At 37.2% G+C, this 26826-nt stretch overlaps 1 protein-coding gene and 1 pseudogene across 1 annotated transcript in view; both read left to right on the forward strand.

The window, feature by feature from the left end:
• Positions 1–2524, forward strand: part of LOC127649168 (histone deacetylase complex subunit SAP130-like) — a 28158-nt pseudogene extending 25634 nt beyond the window's left edge.
• A 2658-nt stretch (positions 2525–5182) lies between these two features.
• The window catches only part of LOC127649167 (unconventional myosin-VIIa-like), a 30917-nt gene continuing 9273 nt past the window's right edge, over positions 5183–26826 (forward strand). The window contains exons 1-30 of the mRNA XM_052134139.1: positions 5183–5200; positions 5332–5433; positions 6274–6426; positions 6558–6742; positions 8100–8221; positions 8303–8445; positions 8570–8683; positions 8801–8954; positions 9075–9151; positions 9499–9618; positions 9743–9885; positions 10347–10557; positions 10638–10773; positions 10906–11075; positions 11170–11310; positions 11403–11561; positions 12178–12270; positions 12703–12797; positions 12895–12979; positions 13086–13304; positions 13934–14134; positions 15655–15885; positions 16084–16236; positions 16335–16415; positions 16519–16667; positions 16798–16924; positions 23158–23277; positions 23368–23541; positions 23915–24142; positions 26611–26778. Of these exons, the coding sequence (XP_051990099.1) occupies positions 5183–5200; positions 5332–5433; positions 6274–6426; positions 6558–6742; positions 8100–8221; positions 8303–8445; positions 8570–8683; positions 8801–8954; positions 9075–9151; positions 9499–9618; positions 9743–9885; positions 10347–10557; positions 10638–10773; positions 10906–11075; positions 11170–11310; positions 11403–11561; positions 12178–12270; positions 12703–12797; positions 12895–12979; positions 13086–13304; positions 13934–14134; positions 15655–15885; positions 16084–16236; positions 16335–16415; positions 16519–16667; positions 16798–16924; positions 23158–23277; positions 23368–23541; positions 23915–24142; positions 26611–26778 (4272 nt within the window). The remainder of the gene's footprint in view (positions 5201–5331; positions 5434–6273; positions 6427–6557; positions 6743–8099; positions 8222–8302; positions 8446–8569; positions 8684–8800; positions 8955–9074; positions 9152–9498; positions 9619–9742; positions 9886–10346; positions 10558–10637; positions 10774–10905; positions 11076–11169; positions 11311–11402; positions 11562–12177; positions 12271–12702; positions 12798–12894; positions 12980–13085; positions 13305–13933; positions 14135–15654; positions 15886–16083; positions 16237–16334; positions 16416–16518; positions 16668–16797; positions 16925–23157; positions 23278–23367; positions 23542–23914; positions 24143–26610; positions 26779–26826) is intronic.

A 26826-nucleotide genomic window follows, 5' to 3' on the forward strand; every position in this document is an offset into this window, starting at 1 on the left:
CTGTAATGTAGATCCTGAAGAGCAGTAGAAATAAAAAAATATTTTATCGCTTAAATTTGTATAAATTATGAAAGGGATGTGAACATTTGAGACAAAAAGGAATGCAAACTTATCTTCTCAACTATAAATAATGTTTATTAAAACTCTGAAGAATGGGTTATCAGCTGTCTTTTCTTCATTTTATCTTATTTCTGAACAGCAATCTAAATCGAGCAATTCTGTCATTTGGCTCCTTAAAGTTTCAGTTTAGGAGCCAATGTCTCCCAAGTAATTTTTTTAGTCTGGAGCCCTGTATCCACTCTGTTGTTCCTCACAATGCAAGTGAATGGCGATCAGAACTTTGAAGCACCAAAAACAAATAAAGGCAGAATAAAAGTAATCCATAAGACTCCAGTGGTTAAATCCATGTCTTCAGAAGCGATATGATAGGTGTGGGTGATCAAAAAAACAGTCCTTTTTTATACCATAAATCTCCAATTTCACTTTTACTTTCAACATGCTACCGGATGTGAAAGTGGAGATTTATAGTAAAAAAAAAAAAAAAAAAAAGGACTTTTAATCTGTTTTTCCACCCAGACCTATCAAATCGCTTTTGAAGATATGGATAATACATTGGAGTCATATTTATTACTTTTATTCTGCCTTTATGTGCTTTTTGGAGCTTCAAAGGTCTAGTCACCATTGACTTGTATTGTATGGAACTACAGAGCTGAGATATTTTTTCTAAAAATCTTCGTTGTGTTCTATAGAAAAAAGAAAGTCATACACATCAGGTATGGAATGATGGTGAGTAAATGATGAGAGAATTTTCATTTTTGGGTAAACTATCCCTTTAAATTCGGGAGATGTAATCCAACTTTTACTCATAACTCCACTTTTTCTCTGCACAGGGCAACATGCAGCGCTGCAAGCTGGTAATGGACCAGGTCACAGAAGCACGAGATGCCGTGTTGAAGGTTCTGGATCACAAGGAGCGTGTCATGAAGCTGCTCAACAAGAACAGCAGCACCAAGAAGCTTAATAAGCTGAAGCGTAAAGACAAAGCATGAGACGGCAGACTGAGCCACACTGACCTGGTGTGGGGCAGAGCTCAGTCCACAAGGCATGACCACACAGTGGCACAGACCCATGACCCTTTGCATATTGGCACACTGCCCTGCCTCACTGCTCAGTCTCCATCAGGAGAGATTAGGTTTGAGTCTTTATCTAATAGCAGTACTAAATAAAGCAAGTGCTGAATGTTATGTAAACAGAAAAGATCTTCATCTGGCTAGCCCTTCCTATGCCAGCACATTTAAAAGCTATGGAACTACAATGTTATTATCTAAATACTGGAACAAAAATGTTTACCTCTATCTTCACTGAAATATGAATGTCTGAATGTATGACTTGCAATCCAGAAGTCTTAAAAGGATAATTCACATGAACAAATTCTGTCATCATTTACTCACCCTTATGTTGTTCCAAACCATGAAATAGAAACTAATATATAATTTATTTGGCAAAATCTCTGATCTACTCTTTTCTATACAATGTTAATGGATGAAAACTGGACAGCTGTCGTTACTTATGTTTTATGGAAAAGAGCAGAATAATGGTGGGAAAATAATGACTTGAGTTTTCATTTTCGGATGAACTTTCCCTTTTTCTCTGTAACAAAGAGTTTATTTTAGGTAAGGTTCTATTTGAAAATGCATATACGTATTTCTCTGAAGAAAAATTTTATCTGTTTGTGAACCACAGATATCAGTTAAAGCAATGCGCATCTTCAAGTCTAATAGATTATATTCGCCACTATTGATTTGGGTGCCTTTGATGAGAACTTGGTATTGACTTTTTTCTGTACTGTATTAAGCACTCATTGGCAGTATTCCATCATTTTACATTTTAGACCACTACATTTGCCGTAAGGTTTCCATTTTGTATTGTAAGTGCTCAAAACAATAATAATTGAAAAGCCATAATGATACCATCCTTGCTGTCCTAAGTGAATAAAACCTAAGATGTATTTTACCATGCAGGTATTGTGGGAAACATTTAGGGTGCTTTGGTAAAATGGAGTATTGTGCCTTCTGTGTACCTCATATATACATGGGTTTGGATTGGAATGATGTAGGTGGAGAAATCGTTCCTCTACTAATGAAGAGGAGAGAGTGGTTTAATGTAGTCTGAATATGTTAATATACTTAAGTTCGTTCTCACGTTAAAGCGTGTAGATTTGTGAAGAATGTTGCATGTAACATACGTCTGGCAGGTCTACAAGTGCTGCTCCTGCTCTGGTTTTCTGGTTTGGTTCTTTGGTCAGAGGGATTTCACTCATGCATAAACGGTGGTGAGAATCATGTTTAGAGCTGACATGTCAATCAAAAATTTAGATTTGAGAGAAATTTGATTGTGCATATACACAAGGTTATGTATCTTAAGTTCAACTTTAGTATATAAAAGCCCTCTTTTTTTATTTTTTTTATATATATTCTAATTGAACAATATTTTTTTTACGTTATGTTGCTTTAAGCATTGAAAATTGCGGAAAATATAAAGCATTATATTCTGTTTGATCATTGATTTCATTTGAATGACATTGTTGCACTGTTGCTGAAGTGAAGACACTGTGCATGTACTGTAGCTGTGTGTGTGTGTATATATCATCTCACACACACATTTAATTTCCTCTAAGGTCTATTTTAAAGGTGAAGCTGGCCATTTCTGCACCATTAGCATCATCAAACATAATTGCGAAACGATTGCTTTCCTGAACATTCCCGTCTTCCAGTGGTCAGAAAAAAACAGGAAGCCCAGTCTCAAAGAACTGGTTTAGCCAGTGTCGCCGTGTGAGCTTGTCAAAATTCTTAAATTTAGCATTGTTTTGAAAAAGTCAGTGTTAATTTATTTTGTTATTTTTGGGGGAAATCAACCTGCTCTAGTGTATTTTTAGTTGGATCTGCATATTAACCCTTTAAGCTCAGAGGGCGTTTTTAAAATTTCCTGTTTCAGCGGGATACCCAAAAATATAGGCTTATAGCTGAAATGCTATATCTATATTTTTTAGCCAAAATAAATATTTTTTCCCCATAATTTTACACTATTTTATAACTGGGTGTAAATAAGCTTGCTCTGAGGAACTTATTTTATTGTGTTCTCAATCATGACAACTCGATCAATACAAGGCAATCAAAATTTATAGTAGCCTATTACAAAAATTATTTATCCTAGTGTACAAAAACATCTCCAAGTATCCAAAAGCCTCTCCAAACAAATAAAACACAATAATTGTACATAAGATTTAATTACAGATGTAAACGCAACAATAACTACATGTCTGTGTCATGTACTTTGTGCCATCTCCTGGTGATCACATGTGTCCAAATGTGGATGATTTTTGCACTAATCTGATTCCAGTCAGATTCGTTTAGCGATTTTACTGATTACAATAGTATGTAAAAAGTGAAAATGTTTTTAATAAATTTGTCTGTGTAACGCAGTTCAGGGTGTATCGCTCCCCTGGCAGACGGCAGCAAGTCCTCTGACTCCCGGCAGCGGCGACTCTATCCACTGGCGGAAGGCCGCGGGTCCTCCGCTTCCCAGCGGACGGCAGCGGCGAGGACTCCACGACAGCGCATCCCTCCTCCTTCCTGGGTTTCTGCACCAATGTATCGTGTTTCAGGATGGGCAAGGAGGAGGTGGGAACCAGCTCGTCTTTACCCCCCTCCTTGCTGATTAGGACAATTCAGGGCGTGCGTGCGTCCTCATGGCATGGCCACACCCTCCTCCTTGTCACAGTCTGCAAATTTCAGTTTTTGGTCATAGTGCCTATATTTAAGCTTTTAAAAGATACATATTTTGTGTTGGTCAAGACTGTACTAACATTATGACAATTGTATTTTTCTAGCAAGCCAATCGGAGCTTAAACACATCACCTTTAAGTATTTTGTAGCTTTTTCACTGAAAAACTCAAAGCATTACAAAAAAATCTCTGGTGCTGTGTTTTATTGCCCCTCTGACGTTACCAGGGCGTTTTATCAATAAAATGAAGCCACTAGTTATGACTAGTAATGGTTATCAGTGTTCAGGGTGTGATGGTATCGTTTGGAGTTTCTAGGCACTTAAATAATTGATCACCCCTTTCTTAAGTAATTTATTGTTATATAGGCTTGGCTAGTAAATTAATAGTCCTGCTGGATTCACTGTCCTGTCTCCAAGGAGACTAGTAACATGAAAATAACCATTAACCTTCCTTATTCCATAAAGATTATTAATTAGATTAAGCCATAGCTGAAATACTGAAGCTTTGTTTCCACTGTTAGCTTCTTGGCCCTTTATGGTTTTTATGGCTGAAAACAAGTTAAACCTTCAGGAATAAAATGTATTTTGAGATGACCTTAACTGCTGTGTAATTTGCTGGCTACTCTCATTTGTGATTGATGTGTGTTATATTATCATCACTTATGAAACCACTGTTTATATGAAACACCCAGCAAATAATTAATTGCAGTCCTGTATCTGTTCGTTGAGGTTGAATGATTTTACAAACTGGAATTTCAGTTTTACTGCTTAATAGCCACTGACTTAAATAATCAAACTGGTATCATCTGACGTAAGAAGTCCAAAAGGCAAATCTTGAGCAGAAGTCATAGTTAATATATAGGTATTCCATTGATAAGACTGACAGCATTTCAGATTTTATTAATTTAGTTCTCTCAAGCCATCAAAACCTGCACACTCTTGGTTTTGAATTCCTTGCCTAAGTAGTGTTTTTCCCCCTTTATTGCAATTCAGCATTGCACATTGGAACTAAAGGAGCCAATTTCCCACATTGATGATGACGTCTCTTCACAGTGGTTGTTGATGGTAAAGGGGCAAGATCACTTTGCATGACAGAGCAAAGTCTGGAGGCCATAAAGAGATGAGCACAAGGGACACTTCCTTCTTCCCATCATACAAGTTGGTGGAAAACTTATGACTGTATACATATGTTGTTTTAATTTCTTGGAGTCAGCCAGCATTGTTTGTTGTCCCCAGGCACAGGAACAGGTTCATAGGATTCAGGTTATAGAAGAGATATTTTCTTAAATCTGGCTTACATTTCCAATCAATTAATATACTCATCTACTCGCAATTTTTTATTTATTGTTTATGCGTTTCATTTTAATTAGATGTTTCTGATACAAAAGGGATTGTTCAAATGGTGACGTTAAAAAAGGTGTGTATCTATTTTATGATTCTTTAAATTCATCAAATAAAAGTATTTTTTGTCATGATTTTAGGTGGCTTTGAATTAATGGGTGGGTAATGTTTGGTTGTTAAATATTGTTATTGTGAATCTGAATCTAGGGGGATCACATTTGGATTGACTCCAGCATTGGGATCCCTATTGGAGCATGCGTGAAGATTTCAGAAAATGGACAGTATTATCTGCTCGATGATGATGGGCAGGTAAACAGAGTCGACTCCGCAATGATTATGTGACTTCTTGTATTTAGGACAGTTGAAATACCGTAAAGTCTAATAATCGACAGTAATGGTATCCTATCATGTGGTTCAAAAGTCTGCTTTTAGAATTTTATTTCTCATTTAGTACAAAAGGTATTCTAAAAAAATATATAAATTATGTAAAATATCAGAATAATTTGTGTAAAAAACAATTCTTAGTATTTGTTATGTCTCCTTTTGCTTTGATGACAAAATATGATGATCTGCGTTATTGCAGCATGATTTGAGAATTGTCTGAGAAAGGATTATATGTGCTTTAATGGAAGCAAAGGAATCTGACCTTTTATACAAAAATGTGCTTTATTAATGACTGACCCACACATAGTGCTGATAATCTTAAACATTTCCTTTATGTTATGAAATTTTTTTATTTGAGTTTTTTACGTTTTTCAAATTCTGAAAGTTTTTTTATATACTTGCTTTGAATCCCAGATTTTCAATATTTGATCCTATCTCCATGTTCTTTAATAATTTATTGCTCTCTTAACTAACAAAGTAACCATTCTTTTGCGATCATGGAACTTAAATAGACAACACTACATTTCTTATTCTGTTGACTTAAGTTCTAAGTGGTAGCTGAAATATGCTGCTCTTTTAGCTGCTCATGCCCTTTGGTTTAGGTAAGGTCATACGTTCATCATAAGGTTTTGAATCTCAGATATTCAATGTGGTCTCAGAGTTTTGGAACCCACTGTATTTACTGTTACAACATACACATGCTTATGTATTTAGTGTAGTAAATATTCTACATACTAAATCTGAGGTATTGGCATGGTTTCCCAGGAGCATCCTATCTCAGAGGGGGAGAGGGACAGTCTTAGGCCAATGCACCCCACCTCAGTGGAGGGTGTGGATAACATGATCAGACTGGGAGACCTCAGTGAAGCCGGCTTGCTCAGAAATCTGCTGCTGCGCCACAGACAGGGCATTATCTATGTAAGTGACCTTATTTTACACTTTAACAAAAATGATTAGTTCAGATAATTGTCTCCATAGGGTTTCTGTTTTATATACATATACATATACATATATATATACAATGTGTTTTCCCTTTGTGTGTTGCGCAGACCTATATTGGCTCTGTACTGGTGGCAGTAAATCCCTATCAGATGTTGCCCATCTACACAGCAGAGCAGGTTCAACTTTATCATGGCCGTAAACTGGGCGAGTTGCCGCCACACATCTTTGCCATTGCTAACAGTTGTTACTTCAACATGCGCCGTGATCAGCGCAACCAGTGCTGCATTATTAGGTACATATTGTGCTTTTCTTCTGACGGAATATTGACATATAATGCTTTATTAAAAGAAATATTCCAGGTTCAATACAAGTTAAGTTCAGTTGACCGCATTTGTTGCATAATGTTGATTGAATTTTTTAAAAATTAAAAACAAATAAAAAAATAAAAACATGAAGCACAAATCTGGGCACTTGAATGGGCCCAATCTGTAAATGTTAAATACTGTTTCAAAAGTGTAGCCATGAGACAAACAATATGTGTGTTAACATAGTTTTAGTGTGATAAAATCACTTTCTAACCCTCTCTGTGTAAATTTACATTACATTTTACAAATTCATTGCCATGACGACGTAAAGCTGTAACTCCTAAAATTATTTAATGTAGGTTAGTGCTGTTATGAAATAATAAGCTTCACATTGCTGCCTTTAACCCCTCCAAAAATTGGCCCCATTCACTTCTATTGTAAGTGCTTCAGTGTAACCTTGATTTTTGCTTAAAAATTAATTAATTAATTAATTAAAAATATTTTGTGGCAATCTATATTATGCCACAGTTACTGTCAATTCAAAATGTGTATAGAACCCTGAATATTCCAAGTACAGAGTTTCTTTCTGGTTTCTTTTTTGAATGTTGGACTTTTAAATTATGAAGCTGTCTAATTTTTTACTCCAGTAAATATTTCTTAGTGTATGTTTATTTGTAAAACTCATTTTCTAGTTTACAGTGTACCAAAAAAACTCTAGCAAAATTAATTATAAATGATACTGGAATTTGTGTTTTGGAGGATATCATTTCAAATAATTATTCTAATTTAAGAGGATTTTGAACAAGGTGTTTGAAACAAACATACTAAACCACTGCTAGAGGAAACGCATGTGTGTGTAATTAGACTTTTGACTCAAAACCTTATAGTTACTGAGATATCCCCTGCAGTGTATAAACATTAATGGTAACACTTTACACTAAGGTTCAATTTGTTAACATTAGTTATATTGTTAATAGTTTTTTCATTATACCCAATGCATGAATTAATGTTAATGAATGGAAACTTATTATAAAGCATTACTACATTAATTGACTATGCTTTTTTTGACTAGTTATAGTTGTGATGTGAAGGTGGTCACATCATCCTTTGATTTAATATCTGTGCTGTTCCTGTGTCAATTAAATAACTTTTTTTACAAGGTGCTTTTATGCTAAGTGTTTTACAAATGAGGCAAAGTACAATCGCATCCAAACTCAAGCTAATAATCCATCCACCTTCAGTAGCCGCTTGTCCTATGTAGGGTCACGGGTAATGTTGGAGCCTATCCCAGCTTCAAGCTAATAATAAAAAATACATTATAAATGCATATTTTGTGTGTGCCAGTGGAGAATCTGGTGCAGGAAAGACAGAGAGCACTAAACTCATCCTGCAGTTCCTGGCTGCTGTGAGTGGACAACACTCCTGGATAGAGCAGCAGATTATACAGGCCGACCCAGTCCTGGAGGGTAATTATGTGTTAAGTTGTTTAAACTAAGTATGTCAGTCTGTTCCATAGTAAACTGTCTCACTTATGCCTATCCACACAGCCTTTGGGAATGCCAAAACCATTCGGAATGATAACTCTAGCCGCTTTGGGAAATACGTGGAGATGTTCTTTAATAAAGAGGGTGTTATAGAGGGAGCTCACATGGAGCAGTACCTGCTGGAGAAGTCTCGTGTCTGTCATCAGGTGAGACAACACTTGAACAAAAACATCACAAGAGTCAATTCAGAAAATTTCTTGCATCAAATATATATATATATATATAAAAAAGTAGTGCTAACCTTTTTATAATTTTTTTTTTATTTTCAAGGCACCCCAAGAAAAGAACTACCACATTTTCTATTGCCTGTTATATGGGATGCCAGATGAGCAAAAGAAAGTTCTGTCACTTGGTAATGGATCTAAGTTCAAGTATCTGACCGAGGTGAGTGTTTCATTTAGGGTTTAGTAAGTAATTCAGATTCCCATATCAGGATTTGGTAATGATAATCATTAACTCTGGAGCAAGTACAATAACTGTCTTTCCTGATGGTTGTCTCAGGGTGATTGTTTGACCAGTGATGGTCGGGATGATGCTGATGAGTTCCGACGGATCCGTGTTGCTCTAAAGATCCTTGCCTTCTCAGACAATGACTGCTGGGAAATCTTCAAATTACTTGCTGCCATCCTGCACATGGGGAACATCGACTTTCAAGGTCAGTGACAATCTTCTTGTTAATATTATGTAAACTAATATTCCATTAACTAATGTTATCATAGGTAACCTTTAATAACATAAATCGAAGTTATTAAATTGCTTTGGATAATTGTTTTAGGCACTGTAATGAATAACATGGACAGCTGTGACATCCTGTCATCTGAACATTTTTCTATCACTGCCAAGTTGTTGAAGGTATAGACAAATTCCTCTTCAGAGCTATATTTTGTTTGTTTCTATATTTTTAGACTTACTGATTTCCCTGCTGAAAAAAAAAAGAAAAGAAATTTAAAATAACATGAGGTTGGTCTCCCAACCAGGCCAAGATGGTTAGGCTGGTACGTTTTAATGGTTTTATAGGGGTTATGATTACTTCACCTGCTAAACCAGTAGATAAACTCCAATTTGGGATTGGATACCTGCTAGCTTAAGCCAGCAAACCACCTAAGGCTGTTTTAAGATTAGTATTTTTTCAGAAGTGTTTTATGTAATCAGATATTTGGCTACAAAATGATTTTGATGCATTTCATGTCACTTTGTAGGTGGATAAGGCCGATCTTGAAAATAGTCTTACCCATCGCTCCTTTATGACAAACAGAGAGAAAGTCACTAAACCCCTGAGCTCAGAGCAGGCCACAGACACCAGAGATGCTTTTGCCAAGGTACCCATCAAATTAGGATAAAGGATGAGCTGATACCCTCACCGTGTTTAAATATTCAGCCTCCTTATTGCAAATGGCAAGTTATTTTATGTTTGTAATTTTTTGGCCTTGTCCTCCCCAACAGGCCATGTATGGAAGGTTGTTTGTGTGGGTGTTTACAAAAGTGAACAGCACCATTCACAAATCCCAGACTGATGATTCCTCTAATTCACGCAAGTCCATTGGTCTGCTAGACATTTTTGGCTTTGAGAATTTCAATAAAAACAGGTAAGTGTATAAAATCTGATGAAAAAGATTTTGAAAAACTTTTTCCTATCCCAGCTTAGTATGCAAGACAACTATTAGTAGGACATTTGGTGTATTTAGTTACTGCAATCTAATAAATTTTTTTTATCAAAAAAGTAGTGTAATTCATTACATTTTACATTCTTGTAATCAGAGTAAGTAACTTACCCAACACTAGCCATTTTTAGCTTGATTTTTCCTGAAATATCTATACACAGCGGCTCAATAAGGCTATCAAAATAATGCTGTTTATCTGAGCATACGTACCAGCCTAACTTAGAAACATTGGCTCAACCAATGACATAAGTTGGGAGTGAGACTATCCGTTCAATCGACCAAATACTATATAATACATGGGAAGTGTTTCGAAAAACAATTTTTATTTTTGCAATTCCGTTTGGTGACTTTCTAAATCTAATGATAAACTTTGTGTGGTTGTTTAGTTTTGAACAGCTGTGCATTAATTATGCCAACGAGCAGCTGCAGCAGTTCTTTGTGAGTCACATCTTTAAACTGGAGCAGGATGAGTACAGTAAAGAAGGGATCTCGTGGAATCGCATTGCATTTGCTGACAACCAGAAAACCCTGGAGTTGCTGGCTGTTAAACCTCTCAACATACTGGCACTGATAAATGAGGAGAGCAACTTCCCTAAGGTAAGCTTAATCTGGCAACATGTCTGCTTTCTATTCTTGTCTGGTTCTAACACATCTGTGTTATTCTCTTATCATGCCAGGGTACCGATGCCACTATGTTAAACAAAATGAATCAAGAACACAGTGGGAACCCCCTTTATATCCCGTCCAAGAACAACCACAGCATGCAGTTTGGGGTTCAGCACTTTGCTGGAACAGTTTATTATGATTGCAAAGGTACAATTCATTATTGTACACCTTGGTCATCATGACATATACTGAAGTGAATTGCCCCTACAGTTGATTGAGAAAGCAAGTCAGTTCTTAAGTCTGTGGATTTCCTGGTCTGAAAGAGATTTGTTTTATCAGGTTTTCTAGAGAAGAACAGAGATGCCCTGAGCATGGATATCATGGATATGATTCGGAAATCTCCCAACAAGTTGTTGAATCAGATCTTTGAGACTGAGCAAAATAAAAACAACACCATGCCGTCTAACAAAATGAACCAAATCCTCATAACACCAAAGAACTCATTACGGGTATAAGACAGACATATAAACAGATGTATTGACTTGCCGCGTTCAACAATGACAATGATTTTGCAATAAATTGTTTGTCTTTCATGTTACGCAGCAAGGAAATGATTCAAGGAGGCAGATATCGACCCTGAGTGTTCAGTTCCGTCAGTCTCTGGATTCTCTGATGAAGTCTCTGTCTCTCTGCCAGCCATTCTTCATTCGCTGCTTCAAACCAAATGACAAAAAGATGTCCAAGGTATTAACTCAAATGCCCTTAGTTACATATCCTATATTTTTTAGCCATCAGAAAACTCTTTATCACTTGTTTATTCTTCATCTTTTTGTCAGGCTTTTAACAGGGAACTCTGCATGCAGCAACTTCGCTATTCTGGCATGATGGAGACCATTAGAATACGCAAGTTAGGATATCCCATCCGCCACAGCTTTAAAGAATTCCTGTACCGCTATCGTGTGTTGCTGAAGACCGTAGACTGTGACCCCAAAACTGTAAGGAACATTGTGATTATTCACAGATGTTGTGCCCTACAAAATATTTTAATTAGTCAATAAAGTGTTAGTTGATGAATGTAGTTGAATTAGGTGAAGTTCATCCAAAAATTAAAATTGTCTCATCATCTCCTGACCCTCATGCCATCACAGATGTGTCTGACTTTTTTTCTTCTGCTGAACACAAAGATATTGAATATCTCAGCTCCATTCAGTTCAAGTAAATGGTGACCAGATCTTTCAAGCTCCAAAAATCACATAAAGTTAGCATAAAGTAATCCATATGACTCCAGTGGTTAAATAAATGTCTTCAGAAGCAGTGTAATAGATGTGGGTAAGAAACAGATTAATATTTCAGTCCTATTTTACTATAAATCTCCACTCTCTGAAAGTGTTGCATCACTTCAGAAGACATAAATAAATCACTGGAGTTGTATGGATTACATTTATTCTGCCTTTTATGTGATTTTTTGAGCTTCAAAGTTCTATTCACCACAAGCATATTGTGCATCTAAGATATATAACTGCACATACATATATCCAATGCATATATCTATATATAAGTGCATTAAATATTACTACATTAACACTAAGTATTATGATTTGTGTTAATCAGGAGCCTGCTGCCAAGTGCTGTGAAGCCATCTGCAGGGCTGTGGTCAAAAATGAAGATGATTGGAAGATTGGAAAAAACAAGATCTTCCTTAGGGTATCTCAGATATATTGATATGTCAATGTTGATGGTTCATTCTGAAAAAAACTTTTGTAAAAGTTTGAATTTGTTTAATTTTTTGCCCATTCCAAATTATATTATCAGCATTACAATTTGAAAGAAAAGTTTATTGAAAATAGAAAAAAATGACATTCATTTCTTTGTATTTGGTATGCACCTCTTTTGCTTTAACGACAACAGCAAAGTTTGTGCGAAACCTAACGACTGAGCATTATTTGAGAATTTGCATTAGCATGGTCAATGTCATAAACTTTTTTATTAGTGACTTAAAGTGTTGAATGCTATTTCTTCTTCTTTTTACATCATAACATTTTTTTGTTTTACATGTAGGTTTTTTCTTTTTTTTTTCTGGTTTAAATTATCTTTTTTTTCCCCCACTGTGTGTTTTCCTCTTTCTTCCTCTGGCAGGATTTTCACGACTCCTTCCTAGAACTGGAGAGAGAGAAAGAGCTTTACAGGAAGTCAATTGTCATTCAGAGAGTGATGCTCGCCCATAAAGACAGGTTCATTCCCCATTGTCTCTTTTCTTTGTCCAAGTCTTACTAATGTAGTTGATTGGTAGAGCAATTTTAAGCTAAGTCATCCTCCATCCACATACAGAAAGAGTTTTGTTAAGAAGAGGAGGGCAGCTCTGGTATTACAGAGGTGTTGGCGTGGCCACAGAGACCGGACAGAGTTCTGCAAAGTAAGATATGCAGGAAAAGCATTGAGTAGCCCTAAAAGATATGCAGTGTCTTTGTTGTCCTCTCCTAATAAAATATTCCTCACACTGTTTCTGTTTCCCCCTTAAGCTTAAGCAGGGATTTGCTCGGCTGCAGGCGAAAGTGCGCAGTCGGCTACTTAATATGCAGTATTTACGCAGACGAGCTGCAGCCATCACTCTGCAGACGCAGACACGCGGGTACCTAGCAAGAAAAGACCTGAAACATAAAAGAGATGCAGTGATACTACTGCAGGCACAGACCAGAGGACTTCTGGCCAGGAAAACCCTTAAGAAAATGAAAATGGATGTGAGTTCATGGTGGAGTAGTGTAGCATAGACACTACTCCTTTTTGGTAGAGCTTTGTAGTAGATCTGCTTTTATGTGGGGGTGTTTTGTTATATATGCCTTATTTTCCTTGCTGAAAAAAAAAACAGCTTAAAGCAGGCTAGAGTGGTTTGCTGGTTTTAGCTGGTCTCTTAACCTGACAAAGTTGGTGCTATACTGGTCTAGCTGGTCTTCCAGTTGGAGTTTAGCTAGGTGGCCATGACCAGCTGAAAAGTGACCAAATCCCCTTGAAAAAACAACTAAACAGACCAGACAAATCAGCGGTAAGCTTTTCCTTTCAGAGGGGTTTACAGTATTTTGCTCTGTGTTGTTTTTGAAAGCAGGCTAGAGTGATTAACTGGTTTAGCTGGTTGGCCATGACCAGCAGAAAAGTTCCCAAATCCCCTCAAAAACCACCAAAACACAAGCCTATTCAGCTTTGTCAGGCTGCTGTGAGCTTTTCTTTTAGAGGGGTTTTTCATTATTTATTTTGCTCAATGTTGTTTTGGAGAACTTGTTGATGTGGTGTGCTGTCTTATTAGCACATATAGCTTTTTGCTAATGATGCTTATATGTACTAATTTAGCATTCATACTTTTATCCCTCTCCAGGAGTTCTTGACTTCGCAGGAAAAAGAGGCTCAGAAACTGACAGCATTGGAGCTCCAGCAACGCCTAGAGGAAGTGCTCAGACAAAATGAAGAGGCCTCCAGATCCCAGAATGAGGACGATGAGGAAATGCTGGAGAATATCTTTGGCTTCCTGCCCAGTACAATAGGAGGACAAGAGGGTCAGGCACCTGAGGGATTTGAGGTAAGTCGTCATTACATCAGAATAAGGAAATAAGACACTTATTTGATGGTAAAAAGTATGCTACAGATAACGTCCAGATAAGATTCATTGTTAATTGGGTCGTTTTATGTACAACATTACATTTTGTGCATCAGATTTAATATGCATTGTTAGCCATAAAATTATTTGCAATAAAAGACAATAAACCTAATACACAATCAATCAATAAATACTGCATTTAGGGCTGCCAACTTTCTACCAGCCATATAGAGTGCAACGGTCTGGGTCAGGAAGTAAAAATACCATTCATTTCTTCCATAGACTAATAGATTTTCAGTGGTAACTTTAACCTTTAAACCTTTAAAGACAAACGTACCATGAGGTTGTTCATTGACATTATTTTTGTTGAAGCCTTCTGTCTGTGTTATTTCAAATTTGTTGTTTAAAAATCGTCTTTGAAAGCAGAATTCCTGTTGTACAACTACAAATGTCAGTGGATCTCCAGTGTAAGAAACTGTGCAACAGTTAAAGAGGTCCACCTAGAGCTTGTTTACATAGAAAAATAGAGTACAGGCGGACACAAAAAGCACTTGTTGTAAACAGCCCTTAATACGTTTAGAACCAACTTTTTTTTATCAATCTTCACTTTTAATAAAAACATTTTGCCAAAAGAACAAAGCTGCAATCAATGAAGGAAGACAATGTTTTTCTGACAAGCTTTTTCTTCCACATAATTAAATTGAATTAAGCCTTATCGATTTTTAAAGGTCAATGAAACAGCATTCTGTTTAAAATTTCATCAGTTTGTAGACAGTGTATGACTGATGTGTTAAAAATAGTATCAGTAAAAAAAAATGGCCTTCCAGTTCCACTGTCACTATAAGTCTTGTTTTAAGTAACTATGTATTATAATGGATTTTAATGGGAGAGAAAATACTTAATGTGACATATATTTCTCCTAAGATGTTGTCATTTTGGCGGTAAATACCCAGATAGCACACGTCTTTTTTTTTTTTTTAGATTGTTTTATCTGAAAAGCATCGCAATCTAATTTACATCAGTTAAACATCTTTAAAAGATCTAATTTAAAAATAATTTTAATCTGCTGAATGTCTTTGACATCCGGGACATTAGATATTGATTTACATCTTATATGACTATTGCTGATGAGTAAACAACGTAAAAAGATATGTGTGGTATCAGGGTAGAGTTATCACAAGGAAATGTAAGAAAATCACATTAATAATTTTAACTGATTTTCTCCAGTAAAAATATGTAAGACATGTTCAAAGACATGTTGTAATGCTGACTGCTGCTACTACTGCTAAGCTAAGGCTAACTTGAAATGATTTGTACCCAATATCCATCTCTTTGTGTAGGATCTTGAGACAGAGCCACTGAAGCTGGAAGAGGATGAACTGATAGAAAGCCCTGTGAGGGAGATGGTGATGCCATTTCAGCTGGACAACCGTGAAGAGGAACATACGGAGGAGGAAAAACATGAGGAGGAGGAAAAAAAACATGAGGTGGAAAAACATGAGGTGGAGGTGGAAAAACATGCGGTGGAGGTAGAAAAACATGAGGTGGAGGTGGAAAAACATGAGGTGGAGGAGGAAAAACACGAGGAGAAGAAAAAACACGAGGAGGATTTCACGGAGTTCTCTTTCTCTAAATTTGCATCTTTGCACTTCCAAGGATCCTCTAACCACTCAAACATCCAACAGCGACTACGTCAACCCCTACTCTATCATGAGGATGAGGGAGATATCCTTGTAAGTGCTATTCTCAGAACTTGAGGATCTGTAATTCAGAACAATTCTGAAGAATGTTTTTATGAAATTTGTATTTTACTCAAATACTATTGAAATGTAATACTTGTATATGTTTTTTTTTCCAAGTTGTGAAATTACATCTTATATAGTCTTTTATGTCTTTCTCATCTCTCTGATATTTTCATGATTCTTCACCAGGCCTGTTTGACAGTTTGGTGGATCATACTGAGATTTATGGGAGATCTTCCAGAGCCAAAGCAAGAGCGTATGTCTGCTATAGCTGACTCCATCCAGAGGAACCTCGGTCAGAGACAAGCACGGCGACTCAGTAGCCTTGTTGGATTAGATCATGTAAACAATTTAGACACTGCCTTTAATGCTACAGAAACTTACAACCTTCACTGCTTATTTTAACGATGTCTTTATTCATGTCTGACTTGTATTTGCAGAAAATTTTAAGAAAGAAAACGAAACAACAGAAAGGAACTGGGACTAGGAGAAGAAAACCCTCAACCATTCCCGAAGAAGAGGTTAGATGTGATTTTTCAAGTCAATAGTCAATATTACGAGCTTCAACTCCAACAACTATTTTTAAGTTGTGTAAAGTACTAATCATTCTACTGAAATTTACAGCCTCCTGAAGAACCAACACCTAAAATGCAGGCTGTTGCGGAGGAAGAGGATGTGCTGTTTGGAGAAGGACCAACTTTTGATCGCCCAATGACACCCTTGGAGAAATTACACATTATTGTGGGATATGCTATTGTACGACAAGATATAAGGTTAAGATCAATGACTTGTTGATGGGTTTGGAGAAGGGTCATTTGATTCTTCATTATGTCTGATATATTGCATTCCTCAAAAAAGAGATGATGGTTACAGAATTTTGATGATATTATTTTTGTTTTTTAGAGATGAAATCTACTGTCAGATCTGTAAGCAATTAACAGACAATAAGAGCCAGAAAAGTACGAACAGAGGCTGGGTCCTTCTGTCCATCTGTCTGGGTATTTTTCCCCCTACTGACCGCCTCACTATGGTAAGAAATACCTTAAAGGGGTTGCTCATCGAAAAATTTAAATTCTGTCATCATTTACACACCAAAATGTTGTTCCAATGACTCATGACTTTTTTGCCATTTGTAATGAATGAAGGCTTTTATTCTGCCTCTAATCTCCTTTTGTGTCTCACGGATAAAAGTAAATCATATGAGTTTGGAACAACATGAGGGTGAGTAAATGAAGCTTTTTTTTTTTAGGGGCTGAAATATAATTTTTGTGGGTGGGTTAAAATATTGATTATCCGATGGATCGCCTTCTTAATTTGAACGATCTCAATATCGATTCTTAAATCCCAAGATTGACATTTTACACTTTGTGCAACCCTCCACTACAATGAGAGGAAATCACTCATATTTGCAACCAAATTTCATGCTATGCGACCAAAATGTACATATTTGGCAACTGGCTGGTAAATGTTTACATTTTACTCACCAGTAATTGTTTAGTTTAGTGGTGAAGTATTCAGTAGCGAGATTCTTTCACTGCATGTTAAGAGAAAAAGTTGTTCTGTCTGTAATGTGTGTCCAAATATGAGAGCCACGCTTCCCATTTATCATTGAATAATGTCTCTTTTAATGCCCTTTCTGTTCAATACAGTCAGTTGTAATAAACATTTAATTCTAATCATGCATATTACAGATGAGATACAGCCATTCCAATCCTCTCTCGTTAATATGTGCTCATTTACAAATGCTTTTTACAAAAATGCTGGTTTTCACAATGAGGCAGTTCTGGTTTTATCACGTGTTCAACAAATACAAAAATAAATACTTGTAAATAGTACAAATTATGCAATTAAAAAATAAACATGTAACAAAAAAACTAAGTATAATATCTTATTTATTGATTAAATACATGGATTTGTTCATTTTTAAAAAGCTAAAATGTCATCAAAATGATGAAAAACTAATAAAAACATAATTAGTAAAATTTATATTTTTGTAATGTATCTAGTTAAAAGTTCCACTGTTATAATTAACAGCATTAGCTGGGAAATAATTTCTTTAATATATAGCAAAAGGGACATTATAACAGAAAAATACCCACATGAATCGACATCGAATCAAACTCTGAATCGAATCGAGAGCTTGTGAATCTGAACTGAATCGGGACATCTTTATCAATACCAGCCCTAATTATTTTGATATCTGTTCTATTCCCATGATTAGCATTGTCGATTTAGTTTGTTAATGCAATTACTTATAAAAAAGTATATTTAAAAATGTTATTAATCGAGAGTCATGTGACGCCATGCGAGGATTGGACGTGTGAACGGCGAGCTCTGCGCACTTTTCTAGATTTAATAACTTTTAATGACATAAACTGGTGAGATTCGATACACTCTGTTCCATAACTGTTCTAGGAGGACAATATGTCAATAATTCTGACAATGACAGTAATTCAAAATCCTCTGGCTCTGGAGACATTAAAAGACACTTACATGCTCAGACTGACACCCCTGAGAAGGCCACAGACCAGGGAGTCGATTTGGTCAGAGAGATGCGGGAAATGCGGCGAGAGATGTTGAACATGTTGGTAATGCTGACAAAGGTCATTGCTGACTTGGAGGATCTTGCTGTGATTTGTTGATTGATTACTGCGATGGAGGTGAAATTTACTGATCTGGTCACAAGAGTGGGGGATGTCGAGAAACGGACCGATTATCTGGAGTCATCGGAGAGGGAATTATCTGCTAATCCGCTAGCGACCAAGGTGGATTTGGAGCGTGTCTGGGAGAAGTTGGAGGACATGGAAAACCATAGCCTATTGGATAACGCCCTTATCGTGGGAGTCCCGGAGGTAGCGGAGGAACAGAATATTGTGGAATTCCTAGGAAGGCTCTTTCCAAGTCTGCGCGACATTGCAGGCCATAAGCTGTAAATCGAGCGAGATCACAGGGTTCCGGCTCGGCGATCCGATGAGGGAGACAGAGCCGACCAATTCTGGCCAAATTTCTGTGATCATCCAATAAAAACCTTGTGTTACGTGAGGTGAGGATTAAAGGAAGGCTTTCTTGGAAGAACCACAGCATTTTCTTGTAACTTGCGTACTCAATGAGTGAAACATAATCGATTCAAGGAATGCAAGAAACTTTTACAACAACGGAAGGTAACTTTTGCACTGATATTCCCGGCCAAATTGAGAATAGATGCTAAGGATTGCCATAAAACATTCACATGCTAACAGCAAGTGATGTCCTTCATAAAGTCAATGGAGTGAGTGGGTTGTGTTGTGGTGCTCACGTGGCGGCCGGATTGACCAGCTCACTGAACATTCACTTGACTGTTTGAAGCTCTTTTTGTGCTGTTCTGCCTAGCGGCTGGAGTTTATTTTGTAGCGCATCACACCTTCGGGACGGTTTTGTAAATTAATCTACACGCTTTTTGTGCTTATTCTGCCTATCGGCTGGAGCTTATTTTGTGCAGTATTTCTTGCAAAGTCATTGGAGTAAGTCTTTTGCTTGTACTCATGTTGCAGCTGAATGGGCCGGCTCACTGAACATTCGTTTGACTGCCTGAAGAATCTGCGCAATCTTTTTGTGCTGGTTCCGCCTAGCAGCTGGAGTTTATTTAGTAGAATACTACACCTTCAGGACAGTATTATGGGTGAAGCTACATGCTCTTTGTGTTTAATCTGCCTATTGGCTGGAATTTGTTTTATTGATTAACTTTTGCTGTGTAATTCTGTCTCACAATATTTTTATAGAATCACCAGACTTGGGTAATCCAACGGCAAAGTTGTTGTGGAAGTTCTCTTAAGCGTACATGGACTGTTTGAGTTTGGAGGGATGGACGGCAGTTGGCGCTGCCATGGGTTAATGCACATGTTTTTGTCTGTTTGTTTGGTTCTGGAGAATGTTTGGGGTTTGACTGTTGCACTAATGTTGGAATGTGGTTTTATAATCCTGCTTTTGACACACAATTTATTTTTTCTTACATGTCAAAATGTCAAATGTTAATTTGAGTGGATTGTCTTTCCTTATTAAGCGTAAAAAATATGATATAGTGTTTCTTCAAGAAACTGACCTTTCCCCACAGGAAGCTGAAAATTTTGGAGAGATATGGGGTGGACATTTTTTTTTATAGTGCTGGCTCGAGTAAGAGCACGGGAGTCATTACATTGATAAGTGAACATCTTCAATTCAAATGTCTCAAACAGAGAAGATAAATTAGGAAGAGTTATTATTGTTTTAGCTGAAATTCAGGGACAAAGTCTTATTTTTGCAAATATTTATGCACCTAGCATTGGTGATTAGATTTTAATCTTTTGATGACTCAGTCCTTGATCATAGTGAAGCAAAAGTGTGTAAGCCACCTAGCACAACAGTGACGCTTCACAGAATGTGTAAAAATCTTGGTCTTACAGATATTTGGAGACTTTTGAACATATCTGGTTGGACTATAAATTTTTTTCTTCAGTCCATAAGATTTTCTCTAGAATTTATTTATTTATTTATTTTTTATATCTAAGTCCCTCATTTAATCTTTTTGAGTCTCAGATCACGCCCTTGTGTGTATAGAGATGTTGCCACATACGGAGAAAAATAAATCATATAGTCATCACTTTAATGTATCCCTTTTGCAAAATCCTGAATTCCAACAAATGCTAAAGGCTGAAATCAATGTCTGTGTGGAGACCAACTGGTCCTCAGTATCCTCTGTGGGTGTGGCTTGGGAGGCACTTGGGAGGCAGTTCTTTGGGGCCGGATCATACAGTATGCCTCATTCACCAAAAATGCAAAGCACAAGACCTCATGGAATTGGAAGGAAATATTAAACGTGTAGAGGCAGAGCTGAAGTGCCGAATGTTATCTAATTGCCTCAGAGAATTGACCTGATAGAAATACAGATATAATTCTATTTTGTCACGGAAGGTGGCGTTTTGGCAATTCAGGGCAAGACAGTCATACTTTGAGTCGGGGGACAAAGCAGGGAAACTTATGGCTAGATATATAAAACAGAGAGAGTCTTTTTCTATCATTCCCTCAGTTAAACCTGCTGGTGGTGAAATATTTACCTCTGCCATTGATATTAATAATGCTTTTACGAATTCTTGATCTTTTTAGTTCCACGTCTTCGTTTGCTGATGATTATATTAGAAACTTTGTGGAACCATTAGAACTTCCTAAACTGACAACTGAGCAAAACAATTCTCTTGATTCTGAGATAACCTTGGAGGAGCTTGGCGAGTTAATTAAGGCCTTGCCTACAGGCAAGGCTCTGGGGCCAGATGGCTTTGCTGCTGAATTTTTTAGATCTTATGCTACAGAACTGGCTCCACATTTTCTAGAAGTTTATACAGAATCATTAAAGAATATAAAGCTTCCACCAACCTTGACACAAGTCTGGATCAGTCTGATTCTTAAGAAGGACAAAGATCCAAACGAGGGTAAGAGTTATTTCCCTGATCCATCCAATTTCCCTGATCCAGTTAGATGTAAAAATACTGTAAAAAATTTTGGCTAACCAATTCATTAAAGTTATGACATCTCTTATACATACAGATCAGGTGGGGTTTATTCAGGGCCGCAGATCTTCTGATAACATTAGGCATTTCGTCAATATCATGTGGTCAGTGGCGAATGATCAGACTCCGGTCATTGCTATCTCACTTGACGCCTATTTCTCATTTTAGAAATATACGGGTCAGGAATACTTTTATTGGATGGATCAAGTTATTTTATAGCAGTGGTTTAAACAAATGGATTAATTTAAGATTATTTTTTCTCTGGATTGGGGCACCCGTCGGTGTTGCCCACTTTCCCCATTATTGTTCTGTCTTGCCCTGGAACCATTAGCATCCGCAATAAGAAAAGAGGACGGTTTTCCAGGAGTGGTGGTGGGAGCTATGGCGCATAATTTTTTGCTTTATGCAGATGATATTTTATTATTCGTCTCCGCCCCTACTATATCTATGCCTTGCCTCCACAGAATTATTCGTTCCTTTTCTAATTTCTCAGGATACAGAGTTAATTGGTCTAAATCTGAAGCTTTGGCTCTGACAGCGTACTGACCGGTAATGGCTTTTCAGCCGGGCACCTTCCAGTGGCCCAAACAGGGCATTAAGTATTTGGGTATTTTATTTCCAGCAAATTTGTGTGATTTAGTGTTAATTTTGACCCTTTAATAAAAAGGTTTTCGGACATTTGGGCTTCATTACATTTATCTTTTGGGAAGGTTAATGTTATTAAAGTCTCTCCCTGTAGATGTACCCCTCTCTTATTTCCCTAAATTTGATAGCATAGCAAAGTGCTTCATTTAGAATGGTGAACGTCCCAGATTACATTTCAAGTCAAGTCAAATCAGTTTTATTTATATAGCGCCTTTCACAACACACATCGTTTCAAAGCAGCTTTACAGAAGATCAGACATTAACAGAAGATAAAACTGTAATGTCTGTAATGTTGATGAATCATCATTGTGTAATTAGATAAAATACGATTGTTAATTGTGTTTAAAAATAAGTAATTAAATAATAATTGTATTAATAACCCCAGTGAGCAAGCTGAAGGCGACTGTGGCAAGGAACACAAAACTCCATAAGATGTTGATTAATGGAGAAAAATAACCTTGGGAGAAACCAGACTCACTGTGGGGGCCAGTTTCCCTCTGGTTAACATCATGAATATAATGTAAATATTACTTATGTATAGTTAAAATCATGGTTTAAAATGATTAAACTAAGTGTTAAGGGTCAGTGTTTAAACATCGATTTTTGTTTGAACTGTAAGATAATGACCAATGTCTTTGAAGTCCATCCTGGATTAACTGCAGAAGTTCACATAGATGCAGTTGTCCTTGTTAATTGGCTGATGAAGGCTTTTGTTGGCAATTGTTAGTCTATGCATTCCATTTCAAGAGTGTAGTCCATCAATAGACCGAGGTGATGCAGGCAGATATCAGGGATGTGAAACGCAGTTCAACCTGGCCGGTCATTTCGGTGAGGTTCGGTGTGGTCCATCCTAAATCCAAGGTTCAGACAATGATGAAGTATCCCATGTCTTATGGTTGGAGTTGATGGAGTTGAGTCAGGGTGGGGTTAGGAATTGGGAGGGTGAAAGGGAATTATGGGGGTTAAAAGTTGATTCAGTGTATATATGTTTTCTTTTCTGTTTCATGTGTCTGAATCAATAAATGTTATTTAGGGGGAAAAAAGTAATGAATCATACCCTACATATTATTTTATGTTCACCAAAAACTTTTTGCCACAGTACTTGAAGAGTTTCATACACCATGGGTCAAGTGAATATTCCTCCTACTGTGCAGAGAGACTGCAGAGGACTTTAGCAAATGGAGAAAGATATGAACCACCATGCTGGATTGAACTACAGGTAGGCAATCCCTCTGACTGAAGTGATAGAGAATGCATCCCTCTTCTTTAAAATTACCTAAACATGACCAGCCTTTCCTAAAACTGCAAGGCTGTTGAGACCAAGAACCCCATGACAGTGGCTGTGGGTCTGATGGATGGCAGAAGCATCAGCCTACATGTGGACTCAGCCAGCACTTCTGCAGAGGTGTGCAATGATATCATCCAGAAAATAAACCTTCAGGACACCTACGGCTTCTCCCTATACGCTGCAATGAATGATAAGGTTTGTGATTTGTATATTTTAATGACTTCTATAAGCAACTTCATTTGTAATAAGTGGACATTACTACTCACTGGCACTGTTTGTGCTGTTGACATGAATCATACCTCAACTCATGCAGCTTGTTGAGAAGAGGTGTGCTTATGCTTTTATAAGTGATTGAACTTCAAATGTGTCTATGGTGGACAAGAAAAATTGCAATAGACTTATATTATAGGAGGGACCTGAGCCATATACCGTAGAGCAACCACAATGGTGCCTCTAATTTCAACTCATTAAAATAACTCTACCTCTTTCCTTTTGAATGTCTTGTGGAACATTTGTAACATAGACAAACACTTATCGTGTTTTTGCTCTCATATCTCACATCTTACAGATGTGGTCTCTTGGCAGTGGCGGTCAGCATGTTTTGGATGCTGTGTCTATGTGTGAGCAAGAAGAGAAGAGGCAGGGGAGAGAGGAACAGCACGCTCCCTGGCGCCTCTACTTCCGTAAAGAGATCTTCACTCCATGGCACAACTGTTCAGATGACCTTATTAGCACTGACCTCATCTACAGGCAGATAATACATGGGCTTAAACATGGAGACTATCAATCTGATAAGGTATGTCAGTCCATCATCTCATGTGCTTGAAACTTTCATTTATTTTATAAATTATAGACAGATCACAACTACCATAGACATTTCTGTCATCATTTACTCACACTCATGTTCTATGACAGAGTTTTCATTTTTGGATGAGAAATCCCTTTAAACTTTAACATTTGTTTTCCTATCTTGAACATTTAGTTACATTAAAGAGGAATACAGCTTGATGCATTAAAGAGACCATATGAACAATGAGAACCAGGAATCCAAATTTTCTTTCAATCATTTGAGAGCGAGTTTACTGTAGACAAAGTTCTCCACATTTCCAAAGGCAAAATAGAGAAACAAAAAATTAGTTGAGGATCTAACTAGACATAGACCTATATATTGGTTGTACTGATTAATTGGTGCAAATAGTTGCATTTTGAAACTACCAGTTATTGGCAAAAATTTTACCGATAGTTTGAATAGTTTTTTTTTTTATTTATTCCTTCATAGTCGGCTTAAAACGTAGTACGGCTCAGTTCTAAATTATAACAGAAGCCAGAAATAAACACATTCAACATCATCAACAATATTCATCCATAGTTTTATTTTAATGCATATATATATTTTTTTATTAGTTAAAGTGTTCTAAATTGAATTTAACCTCATCTGGTTTATACATATGTGTGTGTGTGTGTGTGTGTATATATATATATATATATATATATATATATATATATATATATATATATATATATATATACACACACTCACCTAAAGGATTATTAGGAACACCATACTAATACTGTGTTTGACCCCTTTCGCCTTCAGAACTGCCTTAATTCTACGTGGCATTGATTCAACAAGGTGCTGAAAGCATTCTTTAGAAATGTTGGCCCATATTGATAGGATAACATCTTGCAGTTGATGGAGATTTGTGGGATGCACATCCAGGGCATGAAGCTCCCGTTCCACCACATCCCAAAGATGCTCTATTGGGTTGAGATCTGGTGACTGTGGGGGCCATTTTAGTGCAGTGAACTCATTGTCATGTTCAAGAAACCAATTTGAAATGATTCGAGCTTTGTGACATGGTGCATTATCTTGCTGGAAGTAGCCATCAGAGGATGGGTACATGGTGGCCATAAAGGGATGGACATGGTCAGAAACAATGCTCAGGTAGGCTGTGGCATTTAAACGATGCCCAATTGGCACTAAGGGGCCTAAAGTGCGCCAAGAAAACATCCCCCACACATTACACCACCACCACCAGCCTGCACAGTGGTAACAAGGCATGATGGATCCATGTTCTCATTCTGTTTACGCCAAATTCTGACTCTACCATCTGAATGTCTCAACAGAAATCGAGACTCATCAGACCAGGCAACATTTTTCCAGTCTTCAACTGTCCAATTTTGGTGAGCTCTTGCAAATTGTAGCCTCTTTTTCCTATTTGTAGTGGAGATGAGTGGTACCCGGTGGGGTCTTCTGCTGTTGTAGCCCATCCGCCTCAAGGTTGTGCGTGTTGTGGCTTCACAAATGCTTTGCTGCATACCTCGGTTGTAACGAGTGGTTACTTCGGGCAAAGTTGCTCTTCTATCAGCTTAAATCAGTCGGCCCATTCTCCTCTGACCTCTAGCATCAACAAGGCATTTTCGCCCACAGGACTGCCGCATACTGGATGTTTTTCCCTTTTCACACCATTCTTTGTAAACCCTAGAAATGGTTGTGCGTGAAAATCCCAGTAATTGAGCAGATTGTGAAATACTCAGACCGGCCCGTCTGGCACCAACAATCATGCCATGCTCAAAATTGCTTAAATCACCTTTCTTTCCCATTCTGACATTCAGTTTGGAGTTCAGGAGATTGTCTTGACCAGGACCACACCCCTAAATGCATTGAAGCAACTTCCATGTGATTGGTTGATTAGATAATTGCATTAATGAGAAACTGAACAGGTGTTCCTAATAATCCTTTAGGTGAGTGTATATATATATATATATATATATACACACACACACACACACACACACACACACACACACACACACACACACACACACACACAAGTGTCATAAGAGTTCTAGGTTCATCATAAATCACAGAGGACATCAGTTCCTTTGACTTAGTCACTCTCAAAACTCCAAAAAAATCCCTGCAATGACATCATTGGACAGAACAAAAGAGATGGGCTATCTTTCCTCAAGGTTGAGTCAGGCCTCACTGTAACATAGGTCTATACCAGCTGGAAAAAACATGAAGATATATCAATTCATCCACACGCAACAGTGCAAACTTAAGCTGAAATAACCTTTAGTCACAATTGCTTCGAATGCCTAGTTGTCAGTAAACACATGTGGTACATTTGTGACCTCGAACTCAAACAAAATATAACTTGATTAATTTGATCATAATATGAACAATGAATTAATTCCACCCCTTCAGGGTGTTTATGAGTTCTAGTCTCAATGTGTTGCTGACCTAAAATCTTTATCTAGGAGGATGATTATGTGCAGCTTGCAGCCAAACATTACTATGTAAAGCATGGCTCTGAAAGCAGTTTGGAAACAACCCAGAAAATAGTTCATGAGATTATGAGCTTGAGTCTGATTGAGAACAAGTCTTTGGCCAAACTGATACAACTGGTCCACTCCGCGCACACAGAGGTATATTCATATTTATTTTATAAATATATTTTTTATTGAATACAATTT

Source organism: Xyrauchen texanus, chromosome 9 (assembly GCF_025860055.1).
Source record: "Xyrauchen texanus isolate HMW12.3.18 chromosome 9, RBS_HiC_50CHRs, whole genome shotgun sequence".
NCBI classification, from domain to species: Eukaryota; Metazoa; Chordata; class Actinopteri; order Cypriniformes; family Catostomidae; genus Xyrauchen; species Xyrauchen texanus.